General features: G+C 39.2%; 1 protein-coding gene across 1 annotated transcript in view; it reads right to left on the minus strand.

Moving 5' to 3' along the window:
- Window positions 1-13,679, minus strand: part of loxl1 (lysyl oxidase-like 1) — a 71,798-nt gene extending 58,119 nt beyond the window's left edge. The window contains exon 1 of the mRNA XM_061964468.2: window positions 12,310-13,679. Within this exon, the coding sequence (XP_061820452.2) occupies window positions 12,310-13,420 (1,111 nt within the window). The 5' untranslated portion in view covers window positions 13,421-13,679. The remainder of the gene's footprint in view (window positions 1-12,309) is intronic.
- Window positions 13,680-16,983: the final 3,304 nt, after the last annotated feature.

A 16,983-nucleotide genomic window follows, 5' to 3' on the forward strand; every position in this document is an offset into this window, starting at 1 on the left:
CATATCCTACCAAGTCAGACCTACACTGTTTCAATATCCATTTCTCTGTTCTCAATTGTTGATGACTGATGATAAAAACCAAACCTACCCCCCCCGGCCCCCCCTCCACACCCCGAATTGTAAATAATGTAAATAATTCAATGTATACACCCTGATGATTATCTTGTGTGATGACTGTATTATGATGATAGTATATATGCTATATATATCTGTATCATGAATCAATTTAAGTGGACCCCGACTTAAACAAGTTGAAAAAATTATTCGGGTGTTACCATTTAGTGGTCAATTGTACGGAATATGTACTTCACTGTGCAACCTACTAATAAAAGTCTCAATCAATCAATCAATCCTTGACACAATAGTTGGTTAAACATTATACATTTTACTGCTGGTTTGTCATACTCCTTCCCAACTACTGATCAAAATTATTTGTATCCCATTAATATACTGAAAAGCAAGATATGAGTGATGCTTTTTTTCACAAGAATTGTCGCGTATGGTCATAAGCGGGGTCACATTTTACTGCTTGGATCTTTCTCCCAGGATGCCGACAGGACTTCGGAGGCAAGGTGCAGGTAAGGAAAATATTTATTATACATAAATCATGCGGGATACAAATAAAAGAGCACGGGCAGATAGCACGGGCAGCTAATGGAATAGCGAACAAGAAAAGCTTAGCATCTAAACAGGAAAACAAAAAGGCGAAGCTTAGCTCAGGAATCAAATCAGTAGCCGTCGTAACTGTTTCGTAGAAGCAAATAAGAAAGCCAGACTGAGAGTGGCAAAAAGCAGGTAATAAGTAGCTCTCTGATTAGAGCCCAGGAGCAGGTGAGCGTCCCGAACACTAATCAGAGGCAGGTGAATACAATCTGCAGTCATGGCAACTAAAACACAAACCTAGGCGTGCTCAAAACAAGAACTGAGGGAGTCAAAAATTAAACAAACAAGATCCGGGCAACGGATCATGACAATAGTACACTGCAAAAACTGAAATCTAAGTAAGATTAACTATCTCAAATAAGGGTGATATTTGGTTATTTTCTTATCTTCTCACTAAGCAGATTTTATGTTAGAGTGTTTTACTTGTTTTAAGGGTTTTGGTCCTGAATTATCTCAGTAAGCTTGTTGCTGAGATTGTATGACCTATATTGAGTAAAACATGCTTGAAATTAGAATATCAACTGTTGCAAAGCTGTGTCATCAACACTCACAAGTATAAAACTACTTTTTTAAAGTAATAATTTCTTACATCAAGCATGAAAAAAAAATCATGATGTATGCATATCATTATGTCAAGATAATGGCACTAGCATTTACTTAATTTAAGAATATTTTTCAACATATTGAGCAAAAAGGACTCTTTTTTTTTTTTTCTACCAAGAAAAGTGCACTTGTTATTAGTGAGAATATAACTATTTTAAGGTATTTTTGGGTTCATTGAGGTTGGCTAATTTTACTTGTTTTGGAAAGTCTTGACCAGCTGAATTTTCTTGTTCTATTGGCAGATAATTTTGCATAGTTCAAATAAAATACCCCTCATTTTTGTATTGTTTTTCTTGTTTTTGAACACTGACTTTTTGCAGTGTAGTTCTATACAGCATGCTCAAATATTTTCAAGTACATAAGATGTGTGATTGTAAATAATGGTAAAGAGATTAATCCTTAATAAAATTCCCTTCAAGAAAAAAGTACCTAATTAATAAAAAAAAGCCTTTTTCCCAAAAATGCGTTACTCATTGTAAAACAATCCAAAAATGGTTCATAGTTTTGAAATCCCAGAAATTGAGTTGAAATGATAAAAAAATGGATTGCTCTTCATAAAAATAACTCCAAAATTTAACCCAACACTCGCAACTTGCTGGGTTATCAAAATAACCCAGCAATTTTTAGTGTGTACTGTAATTCACTGTTAATATTTGAGCGGGCCCCTCTGTACTGGAAACATTGGACCACAAGGTCAAAAAAGGTTAAGAATGGAGCTACACCACGTCCTGACATTGTAGAGACTGCAAACAGGAAAAAGAAAGCCTATATCAAAGCCACATTATGTTTTTGGCTCAATAAGTTTTTTTCAGTATAGTTTTGAATGCAGTCTTCAATGGGTTGCTGGGATTTGCATTTCCACTCATCATATTTCGACACTACACTATACGCAGATCACACGCTATGCATGGGACCGAGATTAAAATATCTCAAATAAGGGTGACATTTGCTTATTTTCTGTCTGATAAGATCATTCTTCTCACTAAGCAGATTTTATGTTAGAGTGTTTTACTTGTTTTAAGGGGTTTGGTCCTAAATGATGTCAGTAAGATATTATAGCTTGTTGCTGAGATTGTATGACCTATATTGAGTAAAACATGCTTGAAACTAGAATATCAACTGTTGCAAAGCTGTGTCATCGACATTCACATGTAGAGATGTCGATAAATGCTTTAAAAAGTAATATCGGAAATTATCGTTTTTTTTATTATCAGTATCGTTTTTATTTTTATTTATTTATTTTTTATTAAATCAACATAAGAAAACAAGATGCACTTACAATTACTGCACCAACCCAAAAAGCCTTCCTTCCCTATTTACACTCATTCACACTCATTCACACAAAAGGGTTGTTTCTTTCTGTTATTAATATTCTGGTTCCTACATTATATATCAATATATATCAATACAGTCTGCAAGGGATACAGTCCGTAAGCACAAATGATTGTGTGTGCTGCTGGTCCACTAATAGTACTAACATTTAACAGTTAATTTTACTCATTTTCATTAATTACTAGTTTCTATGTAACTGTTTTTATATTGTTTTACTTTCTTTTTTTATTCAATAATTTTTTTTAAATTGATTTATCTTATTTTATTTTATTTATTTTTTTTTTAAAAAGGACCTTATCTTCACCATACCTGGTTGTCCAAATTAGGCATAATAATGTGTTAATTCCACAAGTGTATATATCGGCATCGGTTGATATCGGTATCGGTTGATATCGGTATCGGTAATTAAAGAGTTGGACAACATCGGAATATCGGAAATCGGCAAAAAAACATTATCGGACATCCCTACTCACAAGTATAAAACTACTTTTTTAAAGTAATAATTTCTTACTTCAAGCATGAAAAAAAAAATCATGATCATTATGTCAAGATAATTGCAATAGCATTTACTTAATTTAAGAATATTTTTCAACATATTGAGCAAAAAGGTCTCATTTTTTTTCTACCAAGAAAAGTGCACTTGTTATTAGTGAGAATATACTTACTTTAAGGCAGTGGTTCTCAAATGGGGTTACGCGTACACCTGGGGGTACTTGAAGGTATGCCAAGGGGTACGTGAGATTTTTTTTAAATATTTTAAAAATAGCAACAATTCAAAAATCCTTTATAAATATATTTATTGAATAATACTTCAAGAAAATATGAATTTAAGTTCATAAACTGAACATCAAATCAAGTAAGCTATTCCATTCATTACAATGCAACAATGCAATCTTCAGTGTTGACAGCTTAATTTTTTGTGGACATATTTATAATTGAATCACTTGTTTATTTTTCAACAAGTTTTTAGTTATTTTTATATCTTTTTTTCCAAATAGTTCAAGAAAGACCACTACAAATGAGCAATATTTTGCACTGTTATACAATTTAATAAATCAGAAACTGATGACATAGTGCTTTATTTTGCTTCTTTATCTCTATTTTTCAACCAAAAATGCTTTGCTCTGATTAGGGGGTACTTGAATTAAAACAATGTTCACAGGGGGTACATCACTGGAAAAAGGTTGAGAACCACTGCTTTAAGGTATTTGTGGGTTCTTTGAAGTTAGCTAATTTTACTTGTTTTGGAAAGTCTTGACAAGCCAGATTTTGCTTAGTTCAAATAAAATACTCCTAATTTTTTATTTTTTTTCTTGTTTTTGAACACAACAATTTTGCATGAAGATGTGCATGTCAAATTAGCTTCACGTGAAATTTGACCTCCAACGTATTCCGAGCCCCTTCCTGCTCCATCACCGATAAGAATATAATGGCAAACTTTCCACTTTGTTCATGGCCCACATCCTCAGTGCTGATCTTGTAAGGCAGTAGTCCTGTGCAACAGTGTATTTTAATTATTTTATGTTATTTTGCAGTGATGCAATGCGTCTCCCATAATAATGTGACCTCGGACTATGTTAAGGTAACGTGCGGAGTTCCTCAGGGTTCGGTTCTTGGCCCTGCACTCTTTAGTATTTACATGCTGCCGCTAGGCAACATCATACGCAAATACGGTGTTAGCTTTCATTGTTATGCTGATGACACCTACCTTACTCTACATGCCCCTAAAGCTGACCAACACGCCGGATTGTAGTCAGCTGGAGGCGTGTCTTAATGAAATTAAACAATGGATGTCCGCTAACTTCTTGCAACTCAACGCCAAGAAAACGGAAATGCTGATTATCGGTCCTGCTAAACACCGACATTTATTTAATAATACCACCTTAACATTTGACAACCAAACAATTACACAAGGCGAATCAGTAAAGAATCTGGGTATTATCTTCGACCCAACTCTCTCGTTTGAATCACACATTAAGAGTGTTACTAAAACGGCCTTCTTCCATCTCCGTAATATCGCTAAAATTCGTTCTATTTTATCCACTAGCGACGCTGAGATCATTATTCATGCGTTCGTTACGTCTCGTCTCGACTACTGTAACGTATTATTTTCGGGTCTCCCTATGTCTAGCATTAAAAAATTACAGTTGGTACAAAATGCGGCTGCTAGACTTTTGACAAGAACAAGAAAGTTTGATCATATTACGCCTATACTGGCTCACCTGCACTGGCTTCCTGTGCACTTAAGATGTGACTTTAAGGTTTTACTACTTACGTATAAAATACTACACGGTCTAGCTCCGTCCTATCTTGTCGATTGCATTGTACCATATGTCCCGGCAAAAGCTTATTAGTGATTCCCAGAGCCCAAAAAAAGTCTGCTGGCTATAGAGCGTTTTCTATTCGGGCTCCAGTACTATGGAATGCCCTCCCGGTAACAATTAGAGATGCTACCTCAGTAGAAGGATTTAAGTCCCATCTTAAAACTCATTTGTATACTCTAGCCTTTAAATAGCCCCCCTGTTGGACCAGTTAATCTGCCGTTTCTTTTCTTTTCTCCTCTGCTCCCCTTTTCCTTGAGGGGGGGGGGGCACAGGTCCGGTGGCCATGGATGAAGTGCTGGCTGTCCAGAGTCGGGACCCGGGGTGGACCGCTCGCCTGTGCATCCGCTGGGAACATCTCTACGCTGCTGACCCGTCTCCGCTCGGGATGGTGTCCTGCTGGCCCCACTATGGACTGGACTCTTACTATTATGTTGGATCCACTATGGACTGGACTCTCACAATATTATGTCAGACCCACTCGACATCCATTGCTTTCGGTCTCCCCTAGAGGGGGGGAGGTTACCCACATATGCGGTCCTCTCCAAGGTTTCTCATAGTCATTCACATCGACGTCCCACTGGGGTGAGTTTTCCTTGCCCGTATGTGGGCTTTGTACCGAGGATGTCGTTGTGGCTTGTGCAGCCCTTTGAGACACTTGTGATTTAGGGCTTTATAAATAAAGATTGATTGATTGATTGATTAAAAAAAATATATATATTGGACAATTTATTTCCCATGAATTAGTTTGAGTACAAAAAATGCATCAAATTAAATGTTTTCACATAAATAAAAGAGTGTGGAAAAACCTCAGGGCCTTAATTTAGCCAGGGGCTGCCCCGAGCACACACAATTTCAACAGATGTTCAAGCATCTGTAACAACATTTTTATGTTATTATGTTTATGGCGTGCTTATAAAAACCACAGAGGACGTTCCAAAACGTAATGTTTGCTAAGTGTTTCACAACCAGGTGAGTCTCGCCATCATGACACAGTCTAAATAAGAACTTTAAGTTGCCGGCTCATATGCAAACACCCCACTGAGTGCTCCCTCTCTGAGGCAGATGTAGTAGGACAGGGCCACACTTCCTGAGGCAGACCATGTAAACATTGGAAAAGCCGTGTGAGACCACAGCATTTTTTTTTTTTTTTTCTCTCTCTCTTCCACCGAGGAAGACTTTGTTCTTTAATCTTTTCAAATGAGAAATTGGGTCTCTTTTATGAGGATAAAGTGTTTGGAGAGACCAAAAGCTGATCGGCTCTCAACAGCATGTGACAAAACCAAGTATTACGCTCTAAGTGGGACACGCTTTGGAGAACTTAGATCTTGCCAGGCGTTTTATACCAGTGAAGTAGTAAAAAAAAAATAAAAAAAATAAAAATAATAAAGGACACGCAGGCTGCCTTTAACATACTTTTAAGCTAAAGACTGTGTGAGCTACAGAGGCAGCGTCACATCCGGATATTTCACATTTATTGAGGTCAGACTGAAGACGAAGAAGAAGTGAGTCATAGTTTTAGCGCAGTTTTTTTTTTAATGATGTGTCGACTTGTAAAGTACAAGTTAGAAAATGAGGGAAAAACATTTGTTATTTGGTTTGCAATCGGATTTCATCTTCTGCAGTGCATATCATTTAACCTTTGCGATTATCTTAAAAAACTAATTTCAAATGCTGTTCGGGTACTAGAGATGCGCGGTTTGCGAACACAACCGCGGAGTCCGCGTATTATCCGCGGGTCAGGCGGTTGAAATTAAAAAAAAAAAGATTTTATCCGCGGGTCGGGCGGTTGAAATAAAAAAAAATTAGATTTTAAATACCGGTAGATTCAGGCGGGTGGCAGTTAAACCAATTCGGAAATATATATACATAGTTAAATGTTGTTACCCACATACGAAAAACGAGCAACACTCTTTGAAACAGGCAATTATTTATCATCAGGCACCTGCAGCACGCCACAACAGAAGAAGAAAAAAAAAAAAGATGGCAACGCCGGCAGCAAACGTGGTACGCGACAAACTAAAAAAGGGAATACTAAAGACCAGGGGAAAAAAAGGCCAGAAAAGTTCAGCGTGGACTCGTTTTTATGAGGTTGTAAATCAGGATGATAGTAATGCTAGCTACGTGATTTGCCAGAGCTGCGACGCTGTTTATGTCTACGACAGTCACAAAACCGGGACATCTAACATGGTGCATCACATTTGTGCAAAACCCCAAATCTCCACAAACACCCTGAGCATGAGCAGTTTCGTCCGCCGTGATCCCAGAAGAGTGCCACAGGATGTTAAAACAGGGCTTACAGATGCATGTGTGAACGCAGCTGCCTGCAGCAGTTTGAGTGGCGCGAGCACGCTTGGAGGTGCGCTCAGCGCGGCTCCCAGATGATTGCGCACTGGTGTGCGTCTGGGCCGTGACAGCGTGGCACGCATTGAATGTCTCTGCTCCATTGGATCAGTCTCCTTTCTTTAACAGGCAAAAGCTTTATAACCTCACTAATGCCTTGAATCGTCTATATTAGATATATAACAACGGGTGGGTGCGGGCGGGTGCGGTTTCGATAAAATGTTAGTTCGGGTGGATGGCGGATGGGTGACGACTTTTGTGATGCGGTTGCGGATGAAATAATTGCCTATCCGCGCATCTCTATCGGGTACACAATGATGATTTCTAATATAATTCTGATTTGAGTTTATTTATCTTTAATTGTTTCCTGAAATAAAATGTTATCAATTTTGTTTTGGCACAGTGAAAATCAGGCGTGCAAACTCGGTTTTTGGGATTACCATATTTTCGGAGTATAAATCGCACCGGAGTATAAGTCGCACCTGCCGAAAATGCATAATAAAGAAGGGAAAAAACATATATAAGTCGTACCGGAGTATAAGTCGCATTTTTGGGGGAAATTTATTTGATAAAACCCAACCCCAAGAATAGACATTTGAAAGGCAATTTAAAATAAATAAAGAATAGTGAACAACTGGCTGAATAAGTGTACGTTATATGAGGCATAAATAACTAACTGAGAACGTGCCTTGTATGTTAACGTAACATATTATGGTAAGAGTCATTCAAATAACTATAACATATAGAACATGCTATATGTTTACCAAACAATCTGTCACTCCTAATCGCTAAATCCCATGAAATCTTATACGTCTAGTCTCTTACGTGAATGAGCTAAATAATATTATTTGATATTTTACGGTAATGTGTTAATAATTTCACACATAAGTCGCTCCTGAGTATAAGTCGCAGCCCCGGCCAAACTATGAAAAAAACTGCGACTTATAGTCCGTAAAATACGGTAGTCTAAATAAATAGAAAATATTAATTTTAGTAAAGAAATTCAGCATTTTTATATACATTTAATCAATGATATTTATGCATATTAATTGCATTTAATTACAGTTTCTTTCACTGAACAAAAGGGTGTAGATACAATTTAATTATTGTGATTATTTAAAATAAACATTACTTTAATCATAAGGTTACAACATTATAATGGATTATTGCAGTGGTTCTCAAACCCTTTTCACCAAGTAGCACCTTAGAAGAAAACTTGGCTTTCCAAGTACCACCATTTTGACCAACATTAAAATAGAGTAACATTGTAGGCCTAAGTATTCATTAAAAACAAGGCAGATGTTTCATTTAAATACTTAATATTTTGACCACTTTAACAGTATACACACACAGCGCAAACATCATCAACAATGATACTTCATATCGCGTATCACAGTTTGAGAATCACTAGATTGGATGTGATTATTTGATTACCACAATGCTAATTATTTACAATTAATGTGATGTCCATTTCCTTTCATTATTTCACATATTATTATGACTATTACTATAGCTCATCTATAGAATAAACCTTAACATGGCATCAAGCTTGTAGTGTATAATAGAATTTGTTTGATTGGATCATTAGTAGTTTTCCAGGCTACGACTAATGAGCGAAATAACTTAGCATGCTTTGCAGCGTCTTTTTAATGAATTAATCAGGGCCAATTATTGTCTAATTATTCTTCAGTCCTGATGGCCGGCGGCTTTGTTTATGAATATTAGAAGAAGGCCATATTGCAGTGTTGTGCAAAGTGTGTATTTATTTGAGATAAACTCACTTTCAAACACGTCTTTGCCACAGCAAGTAAGTAAGTCCTACAATAAACTGTCATCCATCACTTGGATGAACGGAGGAGCAGTACTCAAAACAACAATGTGTCATAATTTCACCCCAAAATAACTACAGTGTCAATACAAGCCTCATATAATTTCAAATTTTAATGTCCAATATATTATGATGTAGGTATTATGTTATCATCTGTGGATCAATTTCCCTATGTTAAATAGTATTGAGTCTTTTTTTTTTTGCACATTATCAATGTTCTGTATTGTATTTTATTTGTTTTTGAATGTATCCCCTAATTATCATTTATTTTATATCATTAAAGTAATTCAATTACAAGTCAGTTCAGCTGAAAAAGTAGGTAAGGTATCCCTTTTATGCAGCACTATGAACAACAAAACTGTTCCCAGAGTGCTGCACATCAAAAGAAACAATAAAAAGTAAACAAATTACAAGCATTTAAAATGAAATAAGTAAAAAACATAACAATAAAATAATAAAGACATCAATGAAATACAATAAAACAATAAAAAACTAATCAATACAATTGAATTAAACAATGAAAGACACAGAGGACCACAAGACTCACGCCGATTTAAAAGCCAGAGAATAATAAAAGTGAGTTTTAGACTTAGATTTAGACTTCCTTTGTTATCATTCAAATTTTAACTTTACGGTACAGATAAGAACAAAATTTCGTTGCATTAGCTCGCTGTAGTGCAGGATAAAAATGCAATAAGGTGCAGATACAAATAGATAGATTACTGTACAGATAAATATATTGCACTTTGGCATATGCATCCACGTTTATGGATGTATGTTGCATTGTCTTTTTAGTCCAGCGAGTTAATCCATTTTTGGGGGGAATTGAGGGGACTATTATGATTTTAAAAAATAAAATAAAAATTAGTATGATTTTAAGATTCCATAAAAATAAAAAGGTTTTGTTTTGTTTATTTTTTATTTTTTATTTTTTTTAACAAACATTTTTAATGTTTTCAATACTTAAGTACAGGGTTAGGCACTGTTAAGAGTACCAGCACCGGTTTTTTTTTGGTAGCGATTTGGTTCTGGTATCTGTTGAAATGTAAACGATACCTATCCCTATTTCATACTTGCCAACCCTCCCGGATTTTCCGGGAGACTCCTGAAATTCAGCGCCTCTCCCGAAAACCTCCCGGGACAAATTTTCTCCCGAAAATCTCCCGAAATTCAGGCGGACCTGAGTGACGTGTCGACAGCCTGTTTTCACGTCCGCTTTCCCACAATATAAACAGCGTGCCTGACCAATCACGTTATAACTGTAGAATGATCGAGGGCGAGTTCTTGGTTTCTTATGTGGGTTTATTGTTAGGCAGTTTCATTAACGTCCTCCCAGCGCGGTAACAACACACAACTACAGCAGTCATGTTTTCGTCTACCGTAAAGCAGTTCGTCTGCCGTAAACAGCAATGTTGTGACACTCTTAAACAGGACAATACTGCCATCTACTGTACATGCATATGTGACATTAGCATCTACGGCTTTTAGAGAGTGCAGTGCACAACTGCGCACACAACAAGGAGACAAAGCAGAATGCATCATCAGAGAGGGTGTTCAGCATGGTTAGAAAAATAGTGACAGAGAATAGAACAAGGATGGACAATTCAACCCTTAACTCAACAATGAGTAGATGAGTGTTATGTGTGTGTATATGTGTAAATAAATGAACACTGAAATTCAAGTATTTCTCTTATTTATATATATATATATATATATATATATATATATATATATATATATATATATATATATATATAGCTAGAATTCACTGAAAGTCAAGTATTTCTTTTATATATATATATATATATATATATATATAAAAGAAATATATATATAAGATACAAATAGATAGATTACTATCTATTACAGGACTGTATGCCCTATTTAAGACGGAATAAAACCATGTACCAAGCATCACCTCTACTTATAATTGTGAGTCATTTAATGTGATATTTGTAAGAAGTACACAAATATAAATACATTTTGTACAAACAAAATGTTAGAGCTCAGTTTAAGGAGCTAGCATCCCGCTCATGTTTATGATAGTTTGCATATACGCACATTGTTCCTGCTTTTTTAGCTACTGACCAAACACAGTGAAGTTCTACTCAAAAGTAAATTAAATACGTTATTAAGACGAGCGCAACATTTTGTGTTTAGAGACTTAGAGCCTCCGTGGTATTATTATCGGTAATAGTTCTAATTCCCATTCCATGTGTGTAAAACTACTATCGAGATTAGTGTGACGTCGACACACCTGATATTATTTAGCGCTATGGGAGCTTTCGCTCTCAGCTTTTCGAAAGGCCAAATGCTGGTGTTTGCTTCTCGCTAAAACACAAATCTGCACTGTTGAGTCAAAAAAGCTCTTTTGTTTTCCTCGTCTTCAAACAGCCCGAAGGCACGGGGAACCTCGGAAATCTCACATTGTACGCGTCAATTTTGCTTTTGTTTTTGGTATTAGCAGCTATACTCGCGGGGCTCGCCTGAGAGCTGCAAGCTTTTCTAAGTAGTTCTTGTTGTGGTCCACATGTTTTATTAACTTACGCTCACTTTGACAGTCCTAATGAAAGCCTTCTTTCCACTCCTTTTTCAGACCTGCTGAATTATGCAAATGTCAACATGTTCAATGTAACTTTGTTAAGCATGTTCAAAATTATTCTACCTCAGAGGACTCCTGAAGGGGGACTTTCCATATCTCCCTCCCTAGTTCACAGGGAGTGGTGAATTGCTGTACCCCTCCCATTTTCTCCCTATACTCTCCAACTTTGCTTACTCTTTCCTGTCCCCAAGTGCCAGAGTTAGTCCTCCCCCCTTCCCGCCAGACCCAATGAGGTCACCCTCGCCGTTACCAAACTGCACGTGAAACGCACAGAACCCCCCCACCCCCTCATATGCAAACACAGTGCTTCTAGTGTGCTGGGATTTCTCAATTTAAAAAACACAGCACAGGCAGCATTTGGATGACTTTTAGACTGATTGCTTAAGACATCTGATAAACCTGCTGGATTTTGCATGCAAATTCCTACCAGGAATCATGATGATCTTCTCAAAGACAGAAATCCCCCAAGTGGCTGCAAGTGAAGTCGTTCCGACTATGTGAAATATTTAATAAGTCTTCTTCAAACCCCGTCTCTCTCCCCCTGAGAGATCCAGTCCAACTTCCTGAACAAAATGTGTACACTTTCTACCCGGAGCAAAAAATAAAGCTTACTTTACCTCTTCGATCTTGTTGGTACACGCTCCCGACGTTGCTTTGCTCGATGGCAGAGTTCGGAGAGTTTCTTCCGGATGGGATGGGCTGCAAGAAGGGTGGCTGGGGTCTTCCAAACGGTGGGAACTGCTCATACTGAGGACTGTGCACCGGGGGTTGGCCGGGACCAGGTCCGGACTGGACTGCTGTGGCTTCGAGGACGGAGGCGGCGGCGGCGGCGGCGGCGGCGGCGGCGGAAGCAGCAGCTGCAGCGGCTGCAGCGGCAGGGTCCTCGTTGTAGAGACTGTGAGTATATCTGCGATCCAGGCCGTCTTGAAAGGGTGGCTGTGCAGGACGTGGGGCCGCAACAGGGTTGGTCCCAAAGCCATAAGGCTGATAGTATAGGTAACTGTCGTCTGTGAATTCAGAGGGAGAACCTGGAAGCATGGGAGCGCCACCTGGCAGTATTGGGGCGCCACCCGTGTACCCTCCACCCGTGTACCCCTGTCCAGCACCATATCCTCCAGCGCCATAACTCCCACCTGGAACCGGCTGAAAGGGTGGCTCGTAGCTCTGGTATGGCGCCTCTCCATAACTGGGGTCAAATGGCACTGGTTGATAGACAGGCTGCTGAGGGACGGGATACTGAGGGTATGACGGTATGTTGTATGGAGATGATGGATAGGAAGATGAGGAGGATGTGGATTGCCTTACTCGAGTCCCGGTGGATCCCTGGAAGCGAGTTCCACCTGTTGCACCTGCAGTTTGTCTCCAGTTATCAGGCACTATTCCAAAGCCAAAAGGATGCCTGGCCTGCCCTCGGATCGTCTCCGAAGATCCCCTCGATGGCGCCTGTCTGCGGACATTGCCCCCTTGAGTCCTTCGGGGTGACTGAGGGCGAGTGTCGGCCACCACTATTGTGTGATCCCGGTCCTGGGCGGCAGTTCCAGATGGAACATATTCAGCTCCACTGTTGAGCAAGCTGAACAAACGGCCGTTGTTCTCCCACTGGATCACCTGCCTCCACGGGGTGGTCGAGCCGTCCTGCCTCGGGGTTCGACTCTGGCTCTGTCGCTGGGCCTGTCCCGACCCGGCTAGCACGAACACTGCACAAACCACAATGACAGGCAACACCATGACTCCCCCCTTAAAAAGTGTCTTTCAAGTCAAAACACCTGTAGCTCCGTCAAAAAAACAAACATCCCCTAGGGTTTGTGCGCAGGTTGACTTGGGGTGATGCAAGGCTTCTGCTCAGGTGCATCTGCAGGTCTTTCTTAGTCGGCAAGAGATGGTGAATCCAGGAGAAGTGCTACGTGAGACCCAGTGGTCTGTTTAGCGTCTGCTGGCTGGCCTGTCAGTTCCTGTGCACCGCACTCCACTCCACTGCAAGTTTCTATTTGCCTGATTGCTTACAATGAGCTGTGAAAAAAATCTCCAAAGGTTTTTTTTTCTTTTTCTTCTCCTTAAGGCGAGGTCCCACATGGCCCTAGTGCTAGTGATGTTTCCTGGCCCGCAGCAGCCAGCCCTCTGTGAGGCCTCCAAAATCAACATTACCATCTGCAAAGGCATGCAGACGTATAGTGTTAAAAATACACCTTCGTTTGCCACTTATTGAATTCTTTTCTCTGTGTGCGCACACACACGCGCGCCATATGCGAGCAACAGGTGTTTTTACGGTCGGTTATGCCGTCGCTTCAGCGTTTAAACCTCCACAAAATGCCAATAATCACAAGCAGATGTGAAGGTTTGTAATCCGTGACAGCAGCGTTCGGTCATAGAGGATAACAATGCTTGGAACACATAGCATGCAACACATGCTGACATAATGGAAACAAGGAATGAGAGATAACTGAAAGAATGAGTGAGGAATGAGGGTCATACATGTGCAACGGATTCTTGAAAAGGCTTGAATGGTAATGTCACATGTTCAAGGTTGTAGGATAAAGTGCTTTTAAAGTGTTTGACTATTACAATACAAAAATAAAAAAATAAAAAAATAGAAATACACCACAATTCATAATTAGTACAATGAATCATAATAAGTCATGCTTTAACAAAATGTGTTAAAGGGGAACTGCACATTTTTGGGAATTGTGCCTATCGTTCACAATCATTATGAGAGACATGATCACACATGATTAAAAAAACGCTTGAAAGCTGCAGATGCAGCCTTCAAAGCCCTTAACTTAAAACAACTCCATCAACGTTTTATATACACCTTGCAAATATATATATAAAACTTTGTAACGGACTAGTGTTGTCCCGATACCAATATTTTGGTACCGCAGTGACGTGTGGTCACTAGAGGCAGGTGAGGCCCCGCCTCACCTGCCTCTAGTGACCGCACGTCATGGAAAGAAAAAAAATGTAAAAAGAAAAAAAAATTATTAAATTGTTATATGTATCCAGTGATTATACTAGGGCTTCACGGTGGCAGAGGGGTTAGTGCATCTGCCTCACAATACGAAGGTCCTGAGTAGTCTTGGGTTCAATCCCAGGCTCTGGATCTTTCTGTGTGGAGTTTGCATGTTCTCCCCGTGACTGCGTGGGTTCCCTCCGGGTACTCCGGCTTCTTCCCACTTCCAAAGACATGCACCTGGGGATAAGTTGATTGGCAACACTAAATTGGCCCTAGTGTGTGGATGTGAGTGTGAATGTTGTCTGTCTATCTGTGTTGGCCCTGCGATGAGTTAGCGACTTGTCCAGGGTGTACCCCGCCTTCCGCCCGATTGTAGCTGAGATAGGCTCCAGCGCCCCCGCGACCCCAAAGGGAATAAGCGGTAGAAAATGGATGGATGCATGATTATACTATAAAGTTATTTTCCATTTAACTTCACCAGTTTTTGATTGTTTTTATTCAACATCGCTGGATTTTCACATTTGCTGTTCAAATACTGAGAAGAGACGGTGCGGTGATCAGCAGCCAGTTGAGGCACGTCACTCAATTGTGCCTCAACATGGATTGCGGACTCGGCTAACTGCTGGCCTGCTGTGCAGTGAGACCGTATTGCTATATGAATTATATTATACATTTCCATAGTTTAGTTAGCTGAGGTTTATAATGTACAGTGTATTTTGTCAACAACTTTATGTGTGTAACGTATTTCTTGTGCTGAGCAATCATAAAACTGCTGCAAAGACACACTGTGTGAGGCTCGCGTAATCCCGCCTCCTGGTGCCGGTTATTGCACCTCCGCCGCAGACTGCACCCCCCGACGGGAGCGCCACACAAACCAAAGCCCACACCCAAACCCTCCACGTGCAAGACCGAATCCACCCAAAAAAAGTCACTTAACAAGAAGCCAAAAAGTGCAAAAACAACATTGCTCGCGCCGGAGGAGCCGTGAACGACTGCAGGGACACAACATTAGGTACACCTGCAGACTGCAGCACGGATTTCATATTTCATTAATTCACAACTCCTCCAACACGAACACCACTGTTCCCGCACTTATAAGTAAAGGTGAGACCATAATAACGTTTTTTTTTTATTAAATGTGATTTTTTGTGTGCTACAGTTTGTATGTGTAAAGTTAAAGTTAAGGTAAAGTACCAATGATTGTCACACACACACTAGGTGTGGTGAAATTTGTCCTCTGTATTTGACCAATCCCTTTGTTCACCCCCTGGGAGGTGAGGGGAGCAGTGGGCAGCAGCGGCGCCACGCCCGGGAATCATTTTTGGTGATTTAACCCCCAATTCCAACTCTTGATGCTGAGTGCCAAGCAGGGAAGAATGCCAGTATGAGCTTTTAAACATAACCCGTTAACTGCTGCCAATCAAATGGTGAATAAGATACTCTTTAGGGTTCATATGTTTGTAAATCTGACTGTGATGAAGTCAGTGCCTCACCAGCCATCAACCTCACCGCACGTCACTGTGGTACCGGTACCAAACTTTTCAGTACTTTTCTAAATAAAGGGAACCACAAAAAATGGCATTATTGGCTTTATTTTAACAAAAAATCTTAAGGTACATTAAACATATGTTTCTTACTGCAAGTTTGTCCTTGAATAAAATAGTGAACATACAAGATAACTTGTGAACAAACAAAGGCTCCTAATTTAGTCTGCTGACATATGCAGTTTAATATTGTGTCATTTTCCATTCTATTATTTTGTCAAAATGATTAAGGACAAGTGGTAAAAAATAATTATTAATCTACTTGTTCATTTACTGTTAATATCTGCTTACTTTCTCTTTTTGACATGTTCTATCTACAATTCTGTTAAAATGTAATAATCACTTATTCTTCTGTTGTTTGATACTTTACATTAGTTTTGGATGATACCATACATGTGGGTATCACTAGGTATGACTAGATACGCTGCTGTACTTGGTATCATTACAGTGGATGTTAGGTGTAGAGCCACCAATGGCGTTTGTTTATCCATAGTACCGAATATGATTCATTAGTATCGCGGTACTATACTAATACCGGTATATCATACAACACTATAACAGACACATTCATATTATGTAATATGTACAATATTTACCAGATTTTGGACATTTTATGCATTAACGGAACGTATTTCCTTGGCACATTTTTATTTCCGTTCCCATAGAAGTGCACTTCAAATGTGGTTTCCTACTTCCGGAAAAAAAAGTGAGTGTTTTCTAATCAAGGCAGACTTGGTAATAGACAACGAAGACTATTTTTCTGGCAAATGAGGATTGACAACCTTATCTTTTTGAAG

This window comes from Nerophis lumbriciformis, linkage group LG06 (genome assembly GCF_033978685.3).
Source record: "Nerophis lumbriciformis linkage group LG06, RoL_Nlum_v2.1, whole genome shotgun sequence".
NCBI lineage: Eukaryota > Metazoa > Chordata > Actinopteri > Syngnathiformes > Syngnathidae > Nerophis > Nerophis lumbriciformis.